The sequence below is a fragment of the Hemicordylus capensis genome, chromosome 3, assembly GCF_027244095.1.
Source record: "Hemicordylus capensis ecotype Gifberg chromosome 3, rHemCap1.1.pri, whole genome shotgun sequence".
Lineage (NCBI taxonomy): Eukaryota > Metazoa > Chordata > Lepidosauria > Squamata > Cordylidae > Hemicordylus > Hemicordylus capensis.
The window spans coordinates 156,657,048-156,674,800 of NC_069659.1; the positions used below are offsets into that span (position 1 = coordinate 156,657,048).

At 44.1% G+C, this 17,753-nt stretch overlaps 1 protein-coding gene across 4 annotated transcripts in view; it reads right to left on the bottom strand.

The window, feature by feature from the left end:
- Nucleotides 1-218: 218 nt before the first annotated feature.
- Nucleotides 219-17,753, bottom strand: part of LOC128349847 (claudin-34-like) — a 113,620-nt gene continuing 96,085 nt past the window's right edge. For 2 of the 4 annotated variants that reach the window (XM_053306947.1, XM_053306946.1), the window contains exons 2-3: nucleotides 4,688-4,852; nucleotides 219-1,474 (exon numbers count right to left, since the gene is read on the bottom strand). In XM_053306947.1, the coding sequence (XP_053162922.1) occupies nucleotides 487-1,474; nucleotides 4,688-4,776 (1,077 nt within the window). In that variant the 5' untranslated portion in view covers nucleotides 4,777-4,852 and the 3' untranslated portion in view covers nucleotides 219-486. Of the gene's footprint in view, nucleotides 1,475-3,800; nucleotides 3,827-4,687; nucleotides 4,853-6,702; nucleotides 6,787-17,753 lie in introns of those variants that run through there. The other 2 variants (XM_053306948.1, XM_053306950.1) reach the window with 2 other exon arrangements.

Here is a 17,753-nt window from a genome sequence, read left to right on the forward strand (position 1 = left end):
GCTTTCATTGGCAGATCAGCCAGAAACACTAGAGTAAGAACCTTACAACATAGGTGTTCCATCATTAAAGTGGTAATTTCATGATAGTTGGAAGTCCCCACCCCCTGAATTGCTTGTGGTTTGGGTATTCAGGCAGGGCAGTGATGTGACCGGGTGGCACTTTAGTTATCAAGGTATTGTACATTGTTTCATACTAATGAAATAGCAAGAGCCAACCATGTGATTAAAATAGGTGGATATTTTTAATAAAAGATGAGAAACACAAAACTATCAAAGATAATTGTAGCCTATACAATGAAAACAACCATTATTGTTAACAGCACAAAAGTTATCCCCAAAGTATAAAAACAACCCCTACAGCAATAAACAAACAAACAAACAAACAAATAAATATTCCTGCAACATAAACAGACCCACTATCCCTTTCAAAGGTTTCAATAACTTTCAAATGTTCACAGTTCATGTCCTGGTGTGTTTAGAATCTGATTATTTAGATTCATCGCCAACTGTTGGTTCAATGTATGGAGTCACCAATATAATGTGACTTTGGGGCAATGATGGAACAGGCTCTCTGGGATTGGTCACGTCTTCAGAGAAGTTATCCATCTGGACAATCACGGATGGGTTTTCAGTGCGTCGCACGTCCAATGGGCTGTCGATGGTCACAGAAGCAGATTCCTCTGGCTTTGGGGTTTTAGGCACTAAGGACAATGAACACTTTTGACAAAGAGTGGTTTCACTTGCCCTTGCAGATGCCTCTGTTGCCATTGCTGATATTTTCTTGACTGCCAAATGCTTACTGCGCAGAATAAAACATCCGCTCAAGATCTGGAAAATTGCAGAAATCAGCCCAACCAGAAGCGCAGCTCCAACATACTGGTATTCTGGTTTATGTGGTAAATGGAAATCTTCAGGGAAGAAAATTGGCACTTCTGACAAGACGGAAACCATATTCCAAACAATTGGAATGAAGACACCTATTCCCGATGATAAATTTAGGAGGCCTGCAATCAAAAAAAGGTTGGCAACGTGTTTTCTCTGTTTTTCCTTCCTATATATATTGGAGAAGGCCACAGAGAGAAAGCCTGTTTGCACTGCCCCCGCAATGGTAGCGAGTACCATGAGATTCTGGGCAGCTATAATCTCACTGGGGAGGAAGGTGTGTAGATTGCTGAATGCTGTACAGTTCATGCGATTTTGCTCATCAATAGACGGATCTTCATCGACACGGCAGATTTCCCAAATCCCAATCCAAGCAATGCTGGTTCCACCATAGTGGTTACTAAAGTGCCACACTCTCCACTGGACAAGGATTGCGGATGTCATACACATAAGCCATCCACTAAGGCTCAGGAAAAAGGCACAAAGTTGAAAGAAGCTGACCTCAGCCAGGCATTTCTTAATTTTTAATACTGCACCAGTTGACGCTACGGTATTCATTACGACGTCGCCCATCTTGGAAACTGCAGATTTACTGGGATAAAACACACACACATACACATATATATGTATATGCCATTATACACATGTAAGTACATCCTTTAAAGTTTGGACAAGGAGTGACACCAATTAGGACCCTGTTCAGCTTTGAACCTTGTTCTAGAACATCACATATCCCACCTGCAAACGTAAGAATGGAAGTCTGCTGCCTCTTCCATTATAAGTGTCAGGAACTGTTTCCCCACCTTTGAATGCAGACTTCTGGAAGCTACTTAAACTGCCCCACCACCAAGCTCCCAACAGTCCTTTTACAAGGAAGTAGAAAAGGCTCCTGGGAAAGCGGTCAACAGGTCAAGATTCAAAGACTAGGTTGAAAGGTTACGTGCCCAGAAAAGGAGCGGATTCTATACTTTGAGCAGCATCTGCACCCACCCACAGAAGCTTGGCTATCTTGATTACCGTGAATGGTCCTTTTGCTGCAGTTTTCTCTCACAGACATCTAACCAAAGTCACTGGGTCATTCACACAACCAAAACCTGTGTTGTAGCAGGGTTTGGCAGGTGTGTACCATGTGCTCCCAATTTTGTGATTAAGCAAGGTAGGTGGAAACCCGGGTAGAAGTGATTCTGTGGAAACAATGTAGGAGGAAAACCTGGGTAGCGTTTCCCACAACCTTGCTTCCACACAATCACTTCTACCTAGGATTTCCTCTTACCTTGTTCCTCACAACTGAAAATTGGGAGTTCCCAAAACCAGGGAGAACCCATTTTTTGATTGTGTAAATGACCTCAATGAATGGCCTTTTCTCAGCAGCCTTCAGTTGCTATATTTTTAAAGCAACTGGTGGAGGAGGATTAAATCAGTCAGAAGAGAGTGGGGGAATTCACAGATGCAGAGACAGGGAGAGAGAATCTGAGGTAGTTTAGGTTTAGCTGGACCAGAAGCAGCCTGGAAAGCTGTGAGTCCAAGCAATTGTTCCCTTTGGGAATCTGAGGCAGGATCAGCAGTTTTACTGTCTGCGACAGAAGTCCATGGCTTCAGCTATGCTCTACTTTTAGTCTTGGAAATACAACCCATTATTACATGGACAATATAATTCTCAAGTGCTTTCTTAGCCAAAGAAAATGGTGCAGCGCTACCACTGGACTTCTTACTCTTTGGGAAGGTGGGAGCTCTTAATAGCATATACTTACATGTATCTGCCAAGTACTGTAGCATGTACCAGTATGTATGGCTCAAGACCGTAGCGTGCAAAGATCCAGGTCTTCAAGCTGCCTTCCTCGCCAAAGGAAGACCTGTGAGCGTTTGAGCTGGGCGCCACGGCAACTCCTCTCTAGAGTTCTGAGCCGGTTAGAATGCTGCCAACCACCCTGCTAACTTTAAAAGGGGCACATTTTTTAAAGGGGAGATGGTCCTATTTTTCGCGAGGGGAGAGCAACTGTGCCTATTCAATTTAGAACTGCAAGCTTCCCAGAGGATCTTGTTAATGTCTCCCTTGGGCTTCTTTTTAGAGAAGGAAGCCTTCTGGGACAGGGAATTGTTTCATATTCCATTTGCTATGTAAAATGCATTTAGAAATATTTGTTATTGCAAATTAGAGAGAGAGAGAGAGAGAGAGAGAGAGAGAGAGAGTGTGTGTGTGTGTGTGTGTGTGTGTGTGTGTGTGTAATTTGTAATCACAACCAAATGAAAGTACATGAAGGCCTGACTGCCTGACTTTAGAGCAGTGTTTCTCAAACTTTTTGGAGTCACGGACCGCTAAATTCTTCGTGCAGAGTTTCAAGGACCGCTACATTCTTCATGCGCCGTTTCCCAGACCAGCAGTTAGTAAAGGGGTTTCAAGTCTGTCTATCTATCTATCTATCTATCTATCTATCTATCTATCTATCTATCAGACTTCTCTACTGCCCAAAACTTGCATCTCTGGGCAGTTTAGAATGAAAATAATATAAGCATTAAAATAATTAAATTTGGAATCTTTTGCAAACATGGAATATTAGGGGTTCTTAACCTTGGGTCCCTCAGTTAAACTCCCATAACCCCCAACAACAATGGCATTTGGCCATTATGGCTGGAGATTATGGGAGTAGAAGTCCACCAACATCTGGGTACCCAAGGTTGAGAACCCCTGAATCTAAAAGCCTGGGTGAACAAATTTGTCTTCAGTATGTGCAGGGTGGGGGTGGAGGTGCTTGTGATTACTCAATGGAGAGGGGATGTTGGGCCATTAGAAAAATCCAAAAGCTACATGGGGCCAATGAAAACAACATACAAGCAAGCCCCACTGATGCAAGAGAGAAACAGCGTTCCCTCTCAAGGCGCCTCGACCACAACAGGCAGCTGGGTTTCAATCAACCAACCTTTGGCTGCAAACAATGAGCATGCAAGAACCAGCAGCCCTTCAAGTGGTGCCCACTGCCATACTTTTTCCTCCATGCCCCCGCACTGCATACAGTTTGAAGCTGTAAAGATAGGGAATAAGATAGCTGTAGGAAGATCTCAGCAGCACGTGGAGGCAAGGCACAAGAAGGGTCCCATGTCTCCGTGATACTCTTCCTCTTCCGTACCATGTGCAAAATTGAGGAAGTGAGTGCCTTGATTTCAGTTTGGGGGGGTGGGGTTGACTCCCAGTCAGGGACCGGCACTCAACCCTTCGGGGACCGGCAGCGGTCCAGGGACCAGTGGTTGAGAAACACTGCTTTAGAGTAGTGGTGTGCACGGAACCACTCCCTGCAGGTGCATTGTGAGCCCTTTGGGGACAGGGATCCATCTTATTTATTTGTTATTTCTCTGTGTAAACCGCCCTGAGCCATTTTTGTAAGGGCGGTATAGAAATCTAATTAATTAATTAATAAATAATAATAATAATAATAAAGCAACTTTACTGGGAACAGCCTATATTCTGCGACGATATCTATAACAATAGCAACAACATTGACAATAAAATTCAGCCATCCCAGGTCCTTGGGAAGGACTCAATGTCTGGATAAAACAAACCAGTCCATAACACCTGTCTGACTGTGTAAATAAATAAATAAATAAATAAATAAATAATCGTATATTTTTTCCGTTTAAGTTATGTTTCTTCCAGTAACCTTGCAGTCTCCAGCCCTGGTTGCTCAACTGAAGATCCTGAGTCCTGTAGCCCACTTGCCACCAGATGTCCAGGGTCTCCAGCACCTGGCGTGGTCCTTGTTGACCCAGGCGCCGACCGATCCAGTATAGATTTATTAAAGTTACATCTCACCATATTGTTGATGGGAGAGGCACTCTTTGTCTGGCTCCTCTGGTGAGACCTGTCCAGTATGGTTGGACCTCTGGCATAGATGCTTTCATGCAGCAAGCGCTCGCTCGGGCTCTTTGGAGCTTGAGGTCATGTCCCCTTTGCGCGTGATGTCACATGATGTCACCTCTGGAGGGAGAGAAAGGAGAATAGACGCTTTCAGGCAGCAAACACTGCTTGAAAATGATTGGCAAGCACTCGCTTGTAGCTTGTAGGGGGGTGTTCGTTCAGGGCACACCCTGTGTGCATAACGTCAAGTGCATGGGATATCATTGGACGGGGCTTGGACCCAGGCCGCAGCTTGGCTGGCTCCGCACCTGACCACACAAGGGGAGCTACTGCTCCGCACCATAGGAGTAGACTCTGCAGTAACTGCTCTGAGCTCCTCGGAGGAAGAGTGGGATATAAGTGTAAAAATAAATAAAATAAAAACTGTAGAGTCTAGTTCAGCTCGAATACAAGATATTTTATCTGCAAAGAACTTATTTAAAGGTTTTTTTAAAGGGTAACTGATGGCTATAAGTACTCATTCAGGGGATGAAGGACAAGTACTAGCCCTCTCACAACCCTAGATAACTCCACTGGACATGAGCTAACAGAATCAATGCGGGCAGAAATGAACTGCTTCTTTGCTGCACATGTTACAAGAGCAAAGACTTTCAGATGTGCTCTGTGTTGTAATCTGTCAGATTTGAGCCAAGTCTTTCTCCACTTGTGCTCAAGCTATCTACCTTGCCACTTCAACCCCCTAAGTTCTTCTGTATACCAAGGGACTAATGTAGAAGCAGGTTGGAGAGGGCGCCTAGGAGCAATTTATTTATTTATTTATTTATTCGATTGTGTCTACTGCCCTAGTAAGTTCATTATTCCAAGTCTGAACAATGGCATCAACAGAATCACTGGCAGAAACAACCTTAAAGCCTTCCAAGGCTTCTTGGAATCCTATTGGATCCAATAACCTTTGGGGGCAACCATCCTAATGTGTCCTTCACCCAAGTGTGCTGTTCTTTTATGATTGACTCTAACTCTCAAATATCCCAGTCATGGATGGAAAAATTCAGGGTCAATTGACAAGAGACACATTTTCTACATGGGAGTTTCTTCTGTGCAGGTATTGTGCAGAAACCCATGTGTAGTGACCGCCAGGGGCAGAGCAAGGTTGGAATGGGCCAAGATGGGATTTTAAAATGGGCCCCCAGCCCCTCAAAGTCCAGGGCCTCCACACATCCCAGGCCCCCAAGGATTTAAGTCTGATATTTCAAAATAAGTATGCTGCCTGGAAATACATTTCACTGAATACACACATGCACACTTCACAGTATATAGGTGATATACATTAAGTACTATATATTTGTGCTACTTTTCATGCCTAGAACACACCGGCAATGCTAATTATTAAAATGGCCCCCTCGCTGCAGATTAGCAAAGGAGACTTTCAAACATGCAGGGTGAGCCTATGTTTGTTTTCTCAGAATTCTGAACAAATTCAGTAAAGTTTGATTCCAGGAGGTTTTTCACACGAGGCTTTTAAAGCCCTTTAACACACATCTCCTCTGGAATGGAGGTGCTGCATTCACATGTTGGCCAGATTTACCCTGAAGTCCCTGCAAGTTATTGGAGAGCAGTTCACACACAAGAAAAATAAAATAAAATAAAAGCACAACACATGCTTCACAGTTCTCACTCAGACCTTCTGGGTTGCAAAACAACTTGAACATAAGTGCATTTATAAATGAAAGAAAGAATGAATGAATAAATAAATAAATATTTGTTCCAGACGTTTTTGTGATTTTCTGACATGAAACAAGCCACTTATAGGCCTTAGATAGTTTTTGTTTTTAAAGCCAGCACATTTTTCAGTCTGTTTTAAATTAAATATTCAGAGACTTCTCAGTCTCGCCCCACCCCCCATATCAAAGCCCTATGGCAAGCAGATCCCTATATATGGGGGTAAGCACAAAAAGGAATTCGCAGCCTACCTTGCAAAAGCTGTGCTGGATGGTCTGGTCTGCTGCAGGGAGGGTCTGCTGCAGGGAGCTCTGCCAGCCTCCTTCCTGGCTTGCTGCGGCCTGCCGAGTTCAGGCTTCAGGGAGGCCTACTCGGAGGCCTCTCTGGAAGCCCAGCCCACCCGCCGATCAGCTGAGAGGCGGGGAGAGAAGAGCTCTGCAGTTTGCAGGCTGCTCCGATCCTAGGCCTCGCTGCCGATCCTAGGCCGGAGCTGGAGGCAAGTGGCTGAGGGGCCCTGGGGCTGGGCAGGTGGGCAATGGGGTGGGGGTGGCAGCAGCTGGCATGGCGCCCCCACCTCAGTGGCGCCTAGGGCACGTGCCCTGCCCTCCCCCCCCAATTCCGCCTATGCTTGGGCTCTGCCCCAGAATTCCTCATCTTCTCTGATAAGTCACACTGTAGTTAAGCACTCCAAGTCCTTTCACCATCGCATCCAGCAGGGAAGATGCTAGCTTGCAATTGTCACAGGTGTTTGTTTATCACTCACTCAATCATATTTATATACCGCCGGGCGATGATGGATAGATAGATAGATAGATAGATAGATAGATAGATAGATAGACGTGTGTGTGGTGTACATAATCTAAGTTACAATATAAAAATAAAACAAAACACTTTCACAGAATAAAAACAATTAAAACAATTCACAGAGTTAAACAATTAAATAGTTTAAAGTTAGTTTTAATTAAAATCCTGAGAAAACAGGTAGTCTTAAGAGTCTTTTAAAAAGTAATCAGAGATTGAGAAATTCTGATTTTGACAGGGTGTGCATTCCAAAGCCCTGGGGCAGCCACAGAGAAGGCCTAGCTCTGAGTCGCCACCAGACAAGCTTGCAACAACCATTACCAGACTTCCCCAGATGCTCTTAATAGATGGCAGGGTTCATGACAAAGGAAGCAGTCTCTTAAGTACTCTGGACATAAGTCATTCAGGGCTTTATAGGTAATAACCAGCACTTTGTATTTTGCTCAGAAACATACTGGCAGCCAGTGCAATTCTTTAAAAATCAGTGTTACATGGACCCTTGGGGTTGTTCCAGCGACCAACCAGGTTGCCACATTCTGTACCAGTTGTATTTTCCAGACGACATGCAGAGGCAGCCCCATGTAGAGTACATGACAGTAGTCAAGCCTGGAGGTTACCAGCATGTGTACTACTGTTTTAAGGTCATTTACCTCCAGAAATGGGCTTAGATGATGTATCAGCTGAAGCTGATAAAAAGTGCTCCTGGCTACTGCCTCAACCTGAGAAACCAGAGAAAGTTTTGGATCCAGGAGCACTCCCAAGCTACGTATGTGCTCTTTCAGGGGGAGTGTAACCCCATCTAGAACAGGCAGATAGAAACCATCTCTCACGTCTTGACTCCTCACAATCAGTACCTCCATCTTATTTGGATTCACTTTCAGTTTGTTATCCTTCATCCAGCCCATTACTGCCTCCAAGCAGGCCATTTGGGAAGTTATGCCATTGACTGATGAAGTTGATAGGGAGAGATTTGAGCATCATCAGCATATTGATAACACTCTGCACCAAATCTCGTAATGATCTCTTCCAGCTGTTTCATGAAGATGTTAAAGAGCACTAGGGACAGTATGGAGCCTTGTGGAACGCCATATAGTAACTCTTGCTTTGTAGAGCAACAGTTTCCAATTGACACTATCTGGAATCTACCCAAGAGGTAGGAATGGAACCTCTGTAAAACTGTGCCATCTAATCCCCCCTCCCTCAGGCAATTCAGAAGGATACTGTGGTCATGGTATTGAAAGCCGCTGAGAGATTCAAAAGGATCAGCAGAGTCACACAGTAGGGTCAATACTTAGTTGGAGATCATCCATCAGGCTGACCAAGGCAGTCTCAACCCCAAAGCCTGCTTGAAAGCCGGTTTGAAATGGGTCTAGATAATCAGTTTCGTCCACAACTGGAGCTGAGAGGCCACCACTCTCTCAATCACCTTGCCCAACCTTTGAACATTAGAGATGGGCCTATAGTTGCCTAAATCTGAGGGGTCCAATGTAGGTTCTCCCCACCCCCAGTATATTCTAATGATAGTCTCCTTAAGACAAGGCGGCATCCTGCCCTTCCTCAGAGAAGTATTTATTATGTTTACCAGACCCTCTCAGATAATCTGATTGTTAGATAGATTGTTAATCTGATTGTTAGATTGTTAGATAATCTGATTGTTAGATTGTCAGATTTTCAGCTAACAATGGAGGCAGGGGTGGCAGGGAGGAACGCTGCCGCCCCAAAATCATTTCAGAAAAAGGGAGTGCCAGTGGGGGGAAAGTAGTGGGAGGGGTAAGTGCAACCCCCCCCCCTTAAAGGGAGACCCCTTCCGGCACTGGACCACACCTCCACGGTTCGGTGCACATCCCTACCCATAACAGACTCTGTCCTAATTATAGAATCCAGTTTGGCCTTAATAGGAGAGATTTTGTCCACATGCAAAGATCATTAAAAGTGTCTCAGCAGATAACTGATGGTTCCAAATTTGGACTCAAGGGGGGAGGGGCTTGTACTAGCCCCCTCACAACCCTAGACAACTCCTCTGGACATGAACTTGCAGAAGAAATGCAGGGAGAAGAGAATTGCTTCTTTGCTGCATGACAAACAGATCCAGACAACAGAACTTCAGATGTGCTTATTCATCTTTATTTATTTCTCTATACAAATCACTTTGGAAACTTGTATGGAAAAGTAGTATATAAATATTCATTGCTGTTGCTGCCCATGCTGTAACCAGTTGGATTCGAGTAGAGTCTTTTCCTTTATGCACTCTCACCATCTATTTTGCTGCTTCAGCTCCTGCAATTCTTCTGAATACCACAAGGCTAATTTTGAAGCAGGTTTTGATTGTGTCTACTGCTCTAGTGAGTGTGTTATTCCAGCTTTGCACCAGAGTGTTGACAGAATCATTGGCAGAGCAAACTCAAAACCCTTCCAAGGCTTCTATTGGATCCAATAACGTTCTTGGGCAGACCAACCTAATGGGTCTTTCATCCCTATAGAGGTGAATTCCTGTTCTCTTAGGGTAAGAAAACAAACAGAGCATATTCCATGCAGGTCACTCACTGTCCACATTCCTTGGCATTTGATGTGCCTTCCCAGCACAATTCTTTGCTAAGTTCACTTGCACAACTCCCTGATTCCTCTTTGCAAACACATATTCCAGATGGGAACTAGATGGACAACCATCTGGTTAAGGTTGGACTCACAGTCATGCCCCTCCTTCACAGGGATGAGGGGAGTATTAGGAAGTTCCATCTGAGAAGCCCATTGGATCCAATAGGATCCCAAGAAGCCTTAGAGGGATTTAGTGTTGACTCTGCTGGTGATCCTGTTGATGCACTAGTAGAGAACAGCAAGCTCACCAGGGCAGTAGACAGGATATCTTCTAGGCATCCTCTTTTACCCACTTCAAAATTGACCCCTTGGTACAGAGAAGAACTACGGGGGCTGAAGCAGCAAGGTAGATGACTGGAGCACAAATGGGAAAATATTTAACTCGAATCCAACAGATTGCAACACAAAGAGCATTTGAAGATCTATGCTCAGGCAATACATGTGGCAAAGAAGCAATTATTTTCTGCACGTATTGTGTTTGCAAGCTCACGTCCAGCAGAGTTGTCTAGGGTTGTAAGAGTACTAGTATGTGCCCCACAATTACTACAGAGTGTGATGTGGAGGTGTCCAGCAACTCCTCTTAAGTCGTTAAGTTGGATCAGTTCCAGTTTGTGACTCCTGAGGATGTGGACAAGCTGTTTGGAACGGTGCGGCCTACCACCTTTTCTTTTGACCCTAGCCGAACATGGCTCATACTATCTGGCGGGGGGGGGGTTGTTGTTGTAGAAGGCCTGTGAGAGTATAATGCTTCTCTGAGGGAGAGCAGGATGCCTCCTCGCCTTAAGGAGGCAATTATTAGGACTCCTCTGAAGAAGCCTGCCTTGGTTCCCTAAGAGTTAAGCAACTATAGGCCTGTCTGCAACCTTCCATGGTTGGGCAAAGTAACTGAGAGAAGATAAGAAACATAAGAATATAAGAACAGCCTTGCTAGATCAGGCCCATGGTCCATCTAGTCCAGCATCCTGTTTCGCACAGTTGCCCAACAGATGCCGCTGGAAGCCACAGGCAGGAGTTGAGGGCATGCCCTCTCTCCTGCTGTTACTCCCCTGCAACAGGTGGCCTCCGAGCACCAGGCAGTCTTGGAGGAAACTGACTATCTAGTCCCATTTCAGGTTGGCTTTTGGGTGGGCTATGGAGTGCAGACTGTTTTGGTTGGTGTGATGGCTGATCTCCAATTGGAAATTGACAGAGGGAGTGTGACTCTGTTGGTCTTTTGGGACCTCTTGGCAGTTTTCAGTACTATTGACCATAGTATCCTTCTGGAACATCTGAGTGGGTTTGGGGTGGGAGGCATTGCTTGGTGGTGGTTCTGCTCCTACTTCTCAGGCAGGTTCCAGATGGTGTCCCTTGGAGACTGTTGTTCTTCAAAATCTGAACTTTTGTATGGTGTCCCTCAGGGCTTCATATTGTCTCCAATGTTGCTTAACATCTACATGAAACAACTGGGAGAGATAATCAGGAGATTATGGTGCAGGGTGTTATCAGTATGCTGATGACACCCAAATCTATTTCTCCATGTAAACATCATCGGGAGAAGGCATGCTTATTGACAGGACCTTAAAGTGCACTGTCAAAAGTTCAAGCAACAGCCTTAAGGTGATTTTGTGGCACATGGGGACAGGTCACTTAGTTGACAGTGAGCCAAATTCCCCTAGATTTGGCTCCTAATAAGCAAATTGGAAAGGGGAGCAGATGCATTCCCTCCCTCTCTGGGTATCCTAAGTCAGGGATTCTCAACGTTGAGTCCCCATATGTTATTGAACTTCAACTCCCATAATCCCCAGCCCCAGTGACCTTTGGTTGGGAATTAGGGGAGTTGAAGTCCAATAACATTTGGGGACTCAACATTGAGAATCCCTGCCCTAAGTAGACCCCAGAAGTTAAATGAAGCAAGTTAACTTTCAGCCAAGGCCACTCTGCACTTGGAGTGAACCTGCCGCAGCTCTTCCCCTCTTTTTGCAAAGAATAGCAGCAAGCTAATGTGCCAATTAACTCAGCAGGAAGAACGCAGATAACACTCTATGAGGTAAATCTCCCCCCTCACAGAAGAGGTTGAGTTGGCGATAAGGACCGAGGCTGCACCCATTAAAAGTACTGATTGGATTACTGGACTTTCCGTTGGTGCAAATTTCCTCTTCTCGCATCTATGCACTCTGTTTTCATGACAAACAGCCTTGGCGTGCCTCAGCAATTCCTGATGATGGGAGCTGTAGTTGACAACTTCTGGGAATCCTGGCTACAGGGAACATGGCCGCTGCTCAGTTCTTTGTGCCACTTGCCAGATCAGTTTTCTTGCCTAGCCTGATCTGCCCAGTCTTCTTCACCAAACATAGGAACCAGGTTCCACAGAGGAAGCACCCTTGTGGATTCACCCCATCAACTAACCCTTCCATCCTTCTCACCCCAGCCTCTGACCGAGCTGTCCCCGAGGAACGAGGTCCTTTGGGTCTTCCAGGAGGTCTGAGGTCTCTTCGTCCAGATCAAGTGATATAAACATTTGCCCCTTGCTGGGTCCATATCTATCCCTATTCCTGTTCTAAAATCCCACCTCCTCCTGCTCTAAAGTCCTCTTTCTCTTGCCCACCTGGGGATTTATACAATTAGGACTTTAAGCTAAAACGCCTCATTGCAGATGAGCGTATCTTTAATAGTAATACTGCTTTAACCACACATTTCTTTCAGCTGTACCCCATCCTACAATAAAGATTTTTGATTTTGAAACTTGTATCTTGCCTCAGTCATTTCCTGGGTCCACAACTTTGAACAGATTTAATCTGACCTGGAACTGTCCTCTCTGAGCTAATTTCCCCATGCAAGCCCAAACGCAAATTTAGCGGTGTTCACCAATCACCCCAGGACAGTTTCATTAACACCACCAGTGTTCCCTGTAACAGGGGTTCCCAGATGTGGTTGACTACAACTCCGTAATCTCCAGCCAGGGGCCATTGCAGCTGAAGATGATGGGAGCTGTAGTTAACAACTTTTGGGAATCCTGGCTACAGGGAAGATGGCCCCTGCTCAGTGAGGCTCTATGAATGAATGAATCTATTATGGTCACTGACCAGCAATCAACAAATAAAAATAAAAGTAGCAATCAAGATAAAACAAAATAAGATCAAAACAACAGAGCTAGATAATAGAACATCAAAGTATACAGAGATCTCAATCACAATTAGTCAATTGCTCCTGTCTCAGTTTACAAGCTGCCACATAGCATCTTGCTACTCCAGCTGTAATGGCTATATACTGGTCTGCCAGAAGGAAGGAGATAAGAGTTCTTTGGAACACTCTCCCCCCGCCAGATTCATTCAGCCCCTTCTTTTAAGGCCCTTCTTAAGACCTACCTGTTTCATCAGGTGTTTGCCCTTTTATTATTTATTTATTTATTATTATTGTATTAATTGTTACTGGTATTGTTGTTCACCACCTAGAGTCTTTGGAGGAGGTGGTATATAAGAAAATTTGAATGAATGAATGAATGAATGAATGAATGAATGTAGTATTCTTCCCATCAACCTGGCATATTTTTAGAAAGTGGTTCAATCTAGGCAATGTCCCTATAATTATATGAACAATATAGAACAACATGTGAAATGGTTTCAATATTGTCCAAGCAGCATGGACATAGCCAGTTCCTGAGCAGTATTTTCTTAAATCTGTCACCCAAAATGGCAGAAAGCAGGGCATTAAACCGCACCAGTGAGAAAGCTCTCCTCTGATTTAGAGTGGTCACATTTGTGAAGTACACAGCTGGCTGAAGGTAGTTTGGGAAACCGTCTGGAATACTACTGGGGGCAACATAAATTAAATCAACTTACTTCTCCATATCCACTATTTGTTTAATAATTTCTTTGGCAGCCTCATATCCCAATGAAAATAAGTAGTGTGGAGAGAAGGCATATTTACCCAATTTATCATAGAAGTTCTTACACCAGTTAGAGTGGAACTCATCCTTCAGTACCAGGGGGGCAAGGCCCTGATGGCAGAAATGTAATTTGAACCAGCAATTAAATGGCCCAGGCCATCCCAGGGCCTCCACTCTGGTTATGCTTAAAGGTATAGGATGGCATTCGAGACACATCTAGGCACCTGAAATATGGCATGAAGGAATCTAGACTGGACCACTTCCATAGGTTTGAAATTACAGGTGGAACAGATTTGTGCCAATATTTTAGCATGTTATACCTTAAAAGCCTCTGGGATAAAATATCCCCCTTTAGTGTGGAAAAAGGTTAATATAGCAGATGCGCTCCTCTGAGCACTTGCTGCAGCATGTTCCCCATGTCCCATTTGCATGAAAAACTAAACCTAAGTACTTATAGGTTCTAATCAGTGAGGCTCTAGATTCCATGCAATGATCTATGTGTTTTGCATGCAGGTACTTTGCATGCAGCACTTCTGCATGGTTAGTGAGAACATCGCTCCATGGTTCTTCTCACAAATATACTCTCGCTTTGTCTTTTCTAGCTTTAGAAACTAATCATCCCTTCTATCATTTTGGATAGTTAATTGCTTTCATTGGCAGATCAGCCAGAAACACTAGAGTAAGAACCTTACAACATAGGTGTTCCATCATTAAAGTGGTAATTTCATGATAGTTGGAAGTCCCCACCCCCAGAATTGCTTGTGGTTTGGGTATTCAGGCAGGGCAGTGATGTGACCGGGTGGCACTTTAGTTATCAAGGTATTGTACATTGTTTCATACTAATGAAATAGCAAGAGCCAACCATGTGATTAAAATAGGTGGATATTTTTAATAAAAGATGAGAAACACAAAACTATCAAAGATAATTGTAGCCTATACAATGAAAACAACCATTATTGTTAACAGCACAAAAGTTATCCCCAAAGTATAAAAACAACCCCTACAGCAATAAACAAACAAACAAACAAACAAATAAATATTCCTGCAACATAAACAGACGCACTATCCCTTTCAAAGGTTTCAATAACTTTCAAATGTTCACAGTTCATGTCCTGGTGTGTTTAGAATCTGATTATTTAGATTCATCGCCAACTGTTGGTTCAATGTATGGAGTCACCAATATAATGTGACTTTGGGGCAATGATGGAACAGGCTCTCTGGGATTGGTCACGTCTTCAGAGAAGTTATCCATCTGGACAATCACGGATGGGTTTTCAGTGCGTCGCACGTCCAATGGGCTGTCGATGGTCACAGAAGCAGATTCCTCTGGCTTTGGGGTTTTAGGCACTAAGGACAATGAACACTTTTGACAAAGAGTGGTTTCACTTGCCCTTGCAGATGCCTCTGTTGCCATTGCTGATATTTTCTTGACTGCCAAATGCTTACTGCGCAGAATAAAACATCCGCTCAAGATCTGGAAAATTGCAGAAATCAGCCCAACCAGAAGCGCAGCTCCAACATACTGGTATTCTGGTTTATGTGGTAAATGGAAATCTTCAGGGAAGAAAATTGGCACTTCTGACAAGACGGAAACCATATTCCAAACAATTGGAATGAAGACACCTATTCCCGATGATAAATTTAGAAGGCCTGCAATCAAAAAAAGGTTGGCAACGTGTTTTCTCTGTTTTTCCTTCCTATATATATTGGAGAAGGCCACAGAGAGAAAGCCTGTTTGCACTGCCCCCGCAATGGTAGCGAGTACCATCAGATTCTGGGCAGCTATAATCTCACTGGGGAGGAAGGTGTGTAGATTGCTGAATGCTGTACAGTTCATGCGATTTTGCTCATCAATAGACGGATCTTCATCGACACGGCAGATTTCCCAAATCCCAATCCAAGCAATGCTGGTTCCACCATAGTGGTTACTAAAGTGCCACACTCTCCACTGGACAAGGATTGCGGATGTCATACACATAAGCCATCCACTAAGGCTCAGGAAAAAGGCACAAAGTTGAAAGAAGCTGACCTCAGCCAGGCATTTCTTAATTTTTAATACTGCACCAGTTGACGCTACGGTATTCATTACGACGTCGCCCATCTTGGAAACTGCAGATTTACTGGGATAAAACACACACACACACACATATATATGTATATGCCATTATACACATGTAAGTACATCTTTTAAAGTTTGGACAAGGAGTGACACCAATTAGGACCCTGTTCAGCTTTGAACCTTGTTCTAGAACATCACATATCCCACCTGCAAACGTAAGAATGGAAGTCTGCTGCCTCTTCCATTATAAGTGTCAGGAACTGTTTCCCCACCTTTGAATGCAGACTTCTTGAAGCTACTTAAACTGCCCCACCACCAAGCTCCCAACAGTCCTTTTACAAGGAAGTAGAAAAGGCTCCTGGGAAAGCGGTCAACAGGTCAAGATTCAAAGACTAGGTTGAAAGGTTACGTGCCCAGAAAAGGAGCGGATTCTATACTTTGAGCAGCATCTGCACCCACCCACAGAAGCTTGGCTATCTTGATTACCGTGAATGGTCCTTTTGCTGCAGTTTTCTCTCACAGACATCTAACCAAAGTCACTGGGTCATTCACACAACCAAAACCTGTGTTGTAGCAGGGTTTGGCAGGTGTGTACCATGTGCTCCCAATTTTGTGATTAAGCAAGGTAGGTGGAAACCCGGGTAGAAGTGATTCTGTGGAAACAATGTAGGAGGAAAACCTGGGTAGCGTTTCCCACAACCTTGCTTCCACACAATCACTTCTACCTAGGATTTCCTCTTACCTTGTTCCTCACAACTGAAAATTGGGAGTTCCCAAAACCAGGGAGAACCCATTTTTTGATTGTGTAAATGACCTCAATGAATGGCCTTTTCTCAGCAGCCTTCAGTTGCTATATTTTTAAAGCAACTGGTGGAGGAGGATTAAATCAGTCAGAAGAGAGTGGGGGAATTCACAGATGCAGAGACAGGGAGAGAGAATCTGAGGTAGTTTAGGTTTAGCTGGACCAGAAGCAGCCTGGAAAGCTGTGAGTCCAAGCAATTGTTCCCTTTGGGAATCTGAGGCAGGATCAGCAGTTTTACTGTCTGCGACAGAAGTCCATGGCTTCAGCTATGCTCTACTTTTAGTCTTGGAAATACAACCCATTATTACATGGACAATATAATTCTCAAGTGCTTTCTTAGCCAAAGAAAATGGTGCAGCGCTACCACTGGACTTCTTACTCTTTGGGAAGGTGGGAGCTCTTAATAGCATATACTTACATGTATCTGCCAAGTACTGTAGCATGTACCAGTATGTATGGCTCAAGACCGTAGCGTGCAAAGATCCAGGTCTTCAAGCTGCCTTCCTCGCCAAAGGAAGACCTGTGAGCGTTTGAGCTGGGCGCCACGGCAACTCCTCTCTAGAGTTCTGAGCCGGTTAGAATGCTGCCAACCACCCTGCTAACTTTAAAAGGGGCACATTTTTTAAAGGGGAGATGGTCCTATTTTTCGCGAGGGGAGAGCAACTGTGCCTATTCAATTTAGAACTGCAAGCTTCCCAGAGGATCTTGTTAATGTCTCCCTTGGGCTTCTTTTTAGAGAAGGAAGCCTTCTGGGACAGGGAATTGTTTCATATTCCATTTGCTATGTAAAATGCATTTAGAAATATTTGTTATTGCAAATTAGTGTGTGTGTGTGTGTGTGTGTGTGTGTGTGTGTGTGTAATTTGTAATCACAACCAAATGAAAGTACATGAAGGCCTGACTGCCTGACTTTAGAGTAGTGGTGTGCACGGAACCACTCCCTGCAGGTGCATTGTGAGCCCTTTGGGGACAGGGCTCCATCTTATTTATTTGTTATTTCTCTGTGTAAACCGCCCTGAGCCATTTTTGTAAGGGCGGTATAGAAATCTAATTAATTAATTAATAAATAATAATAATAATAATAATAAAGCAACTTTACTGGGAACAGCCTATATTCTGCGACGATATCTATAACAATAGCAACAACATTGACAATAAAATTCAGCCATCCCAGGTCCTT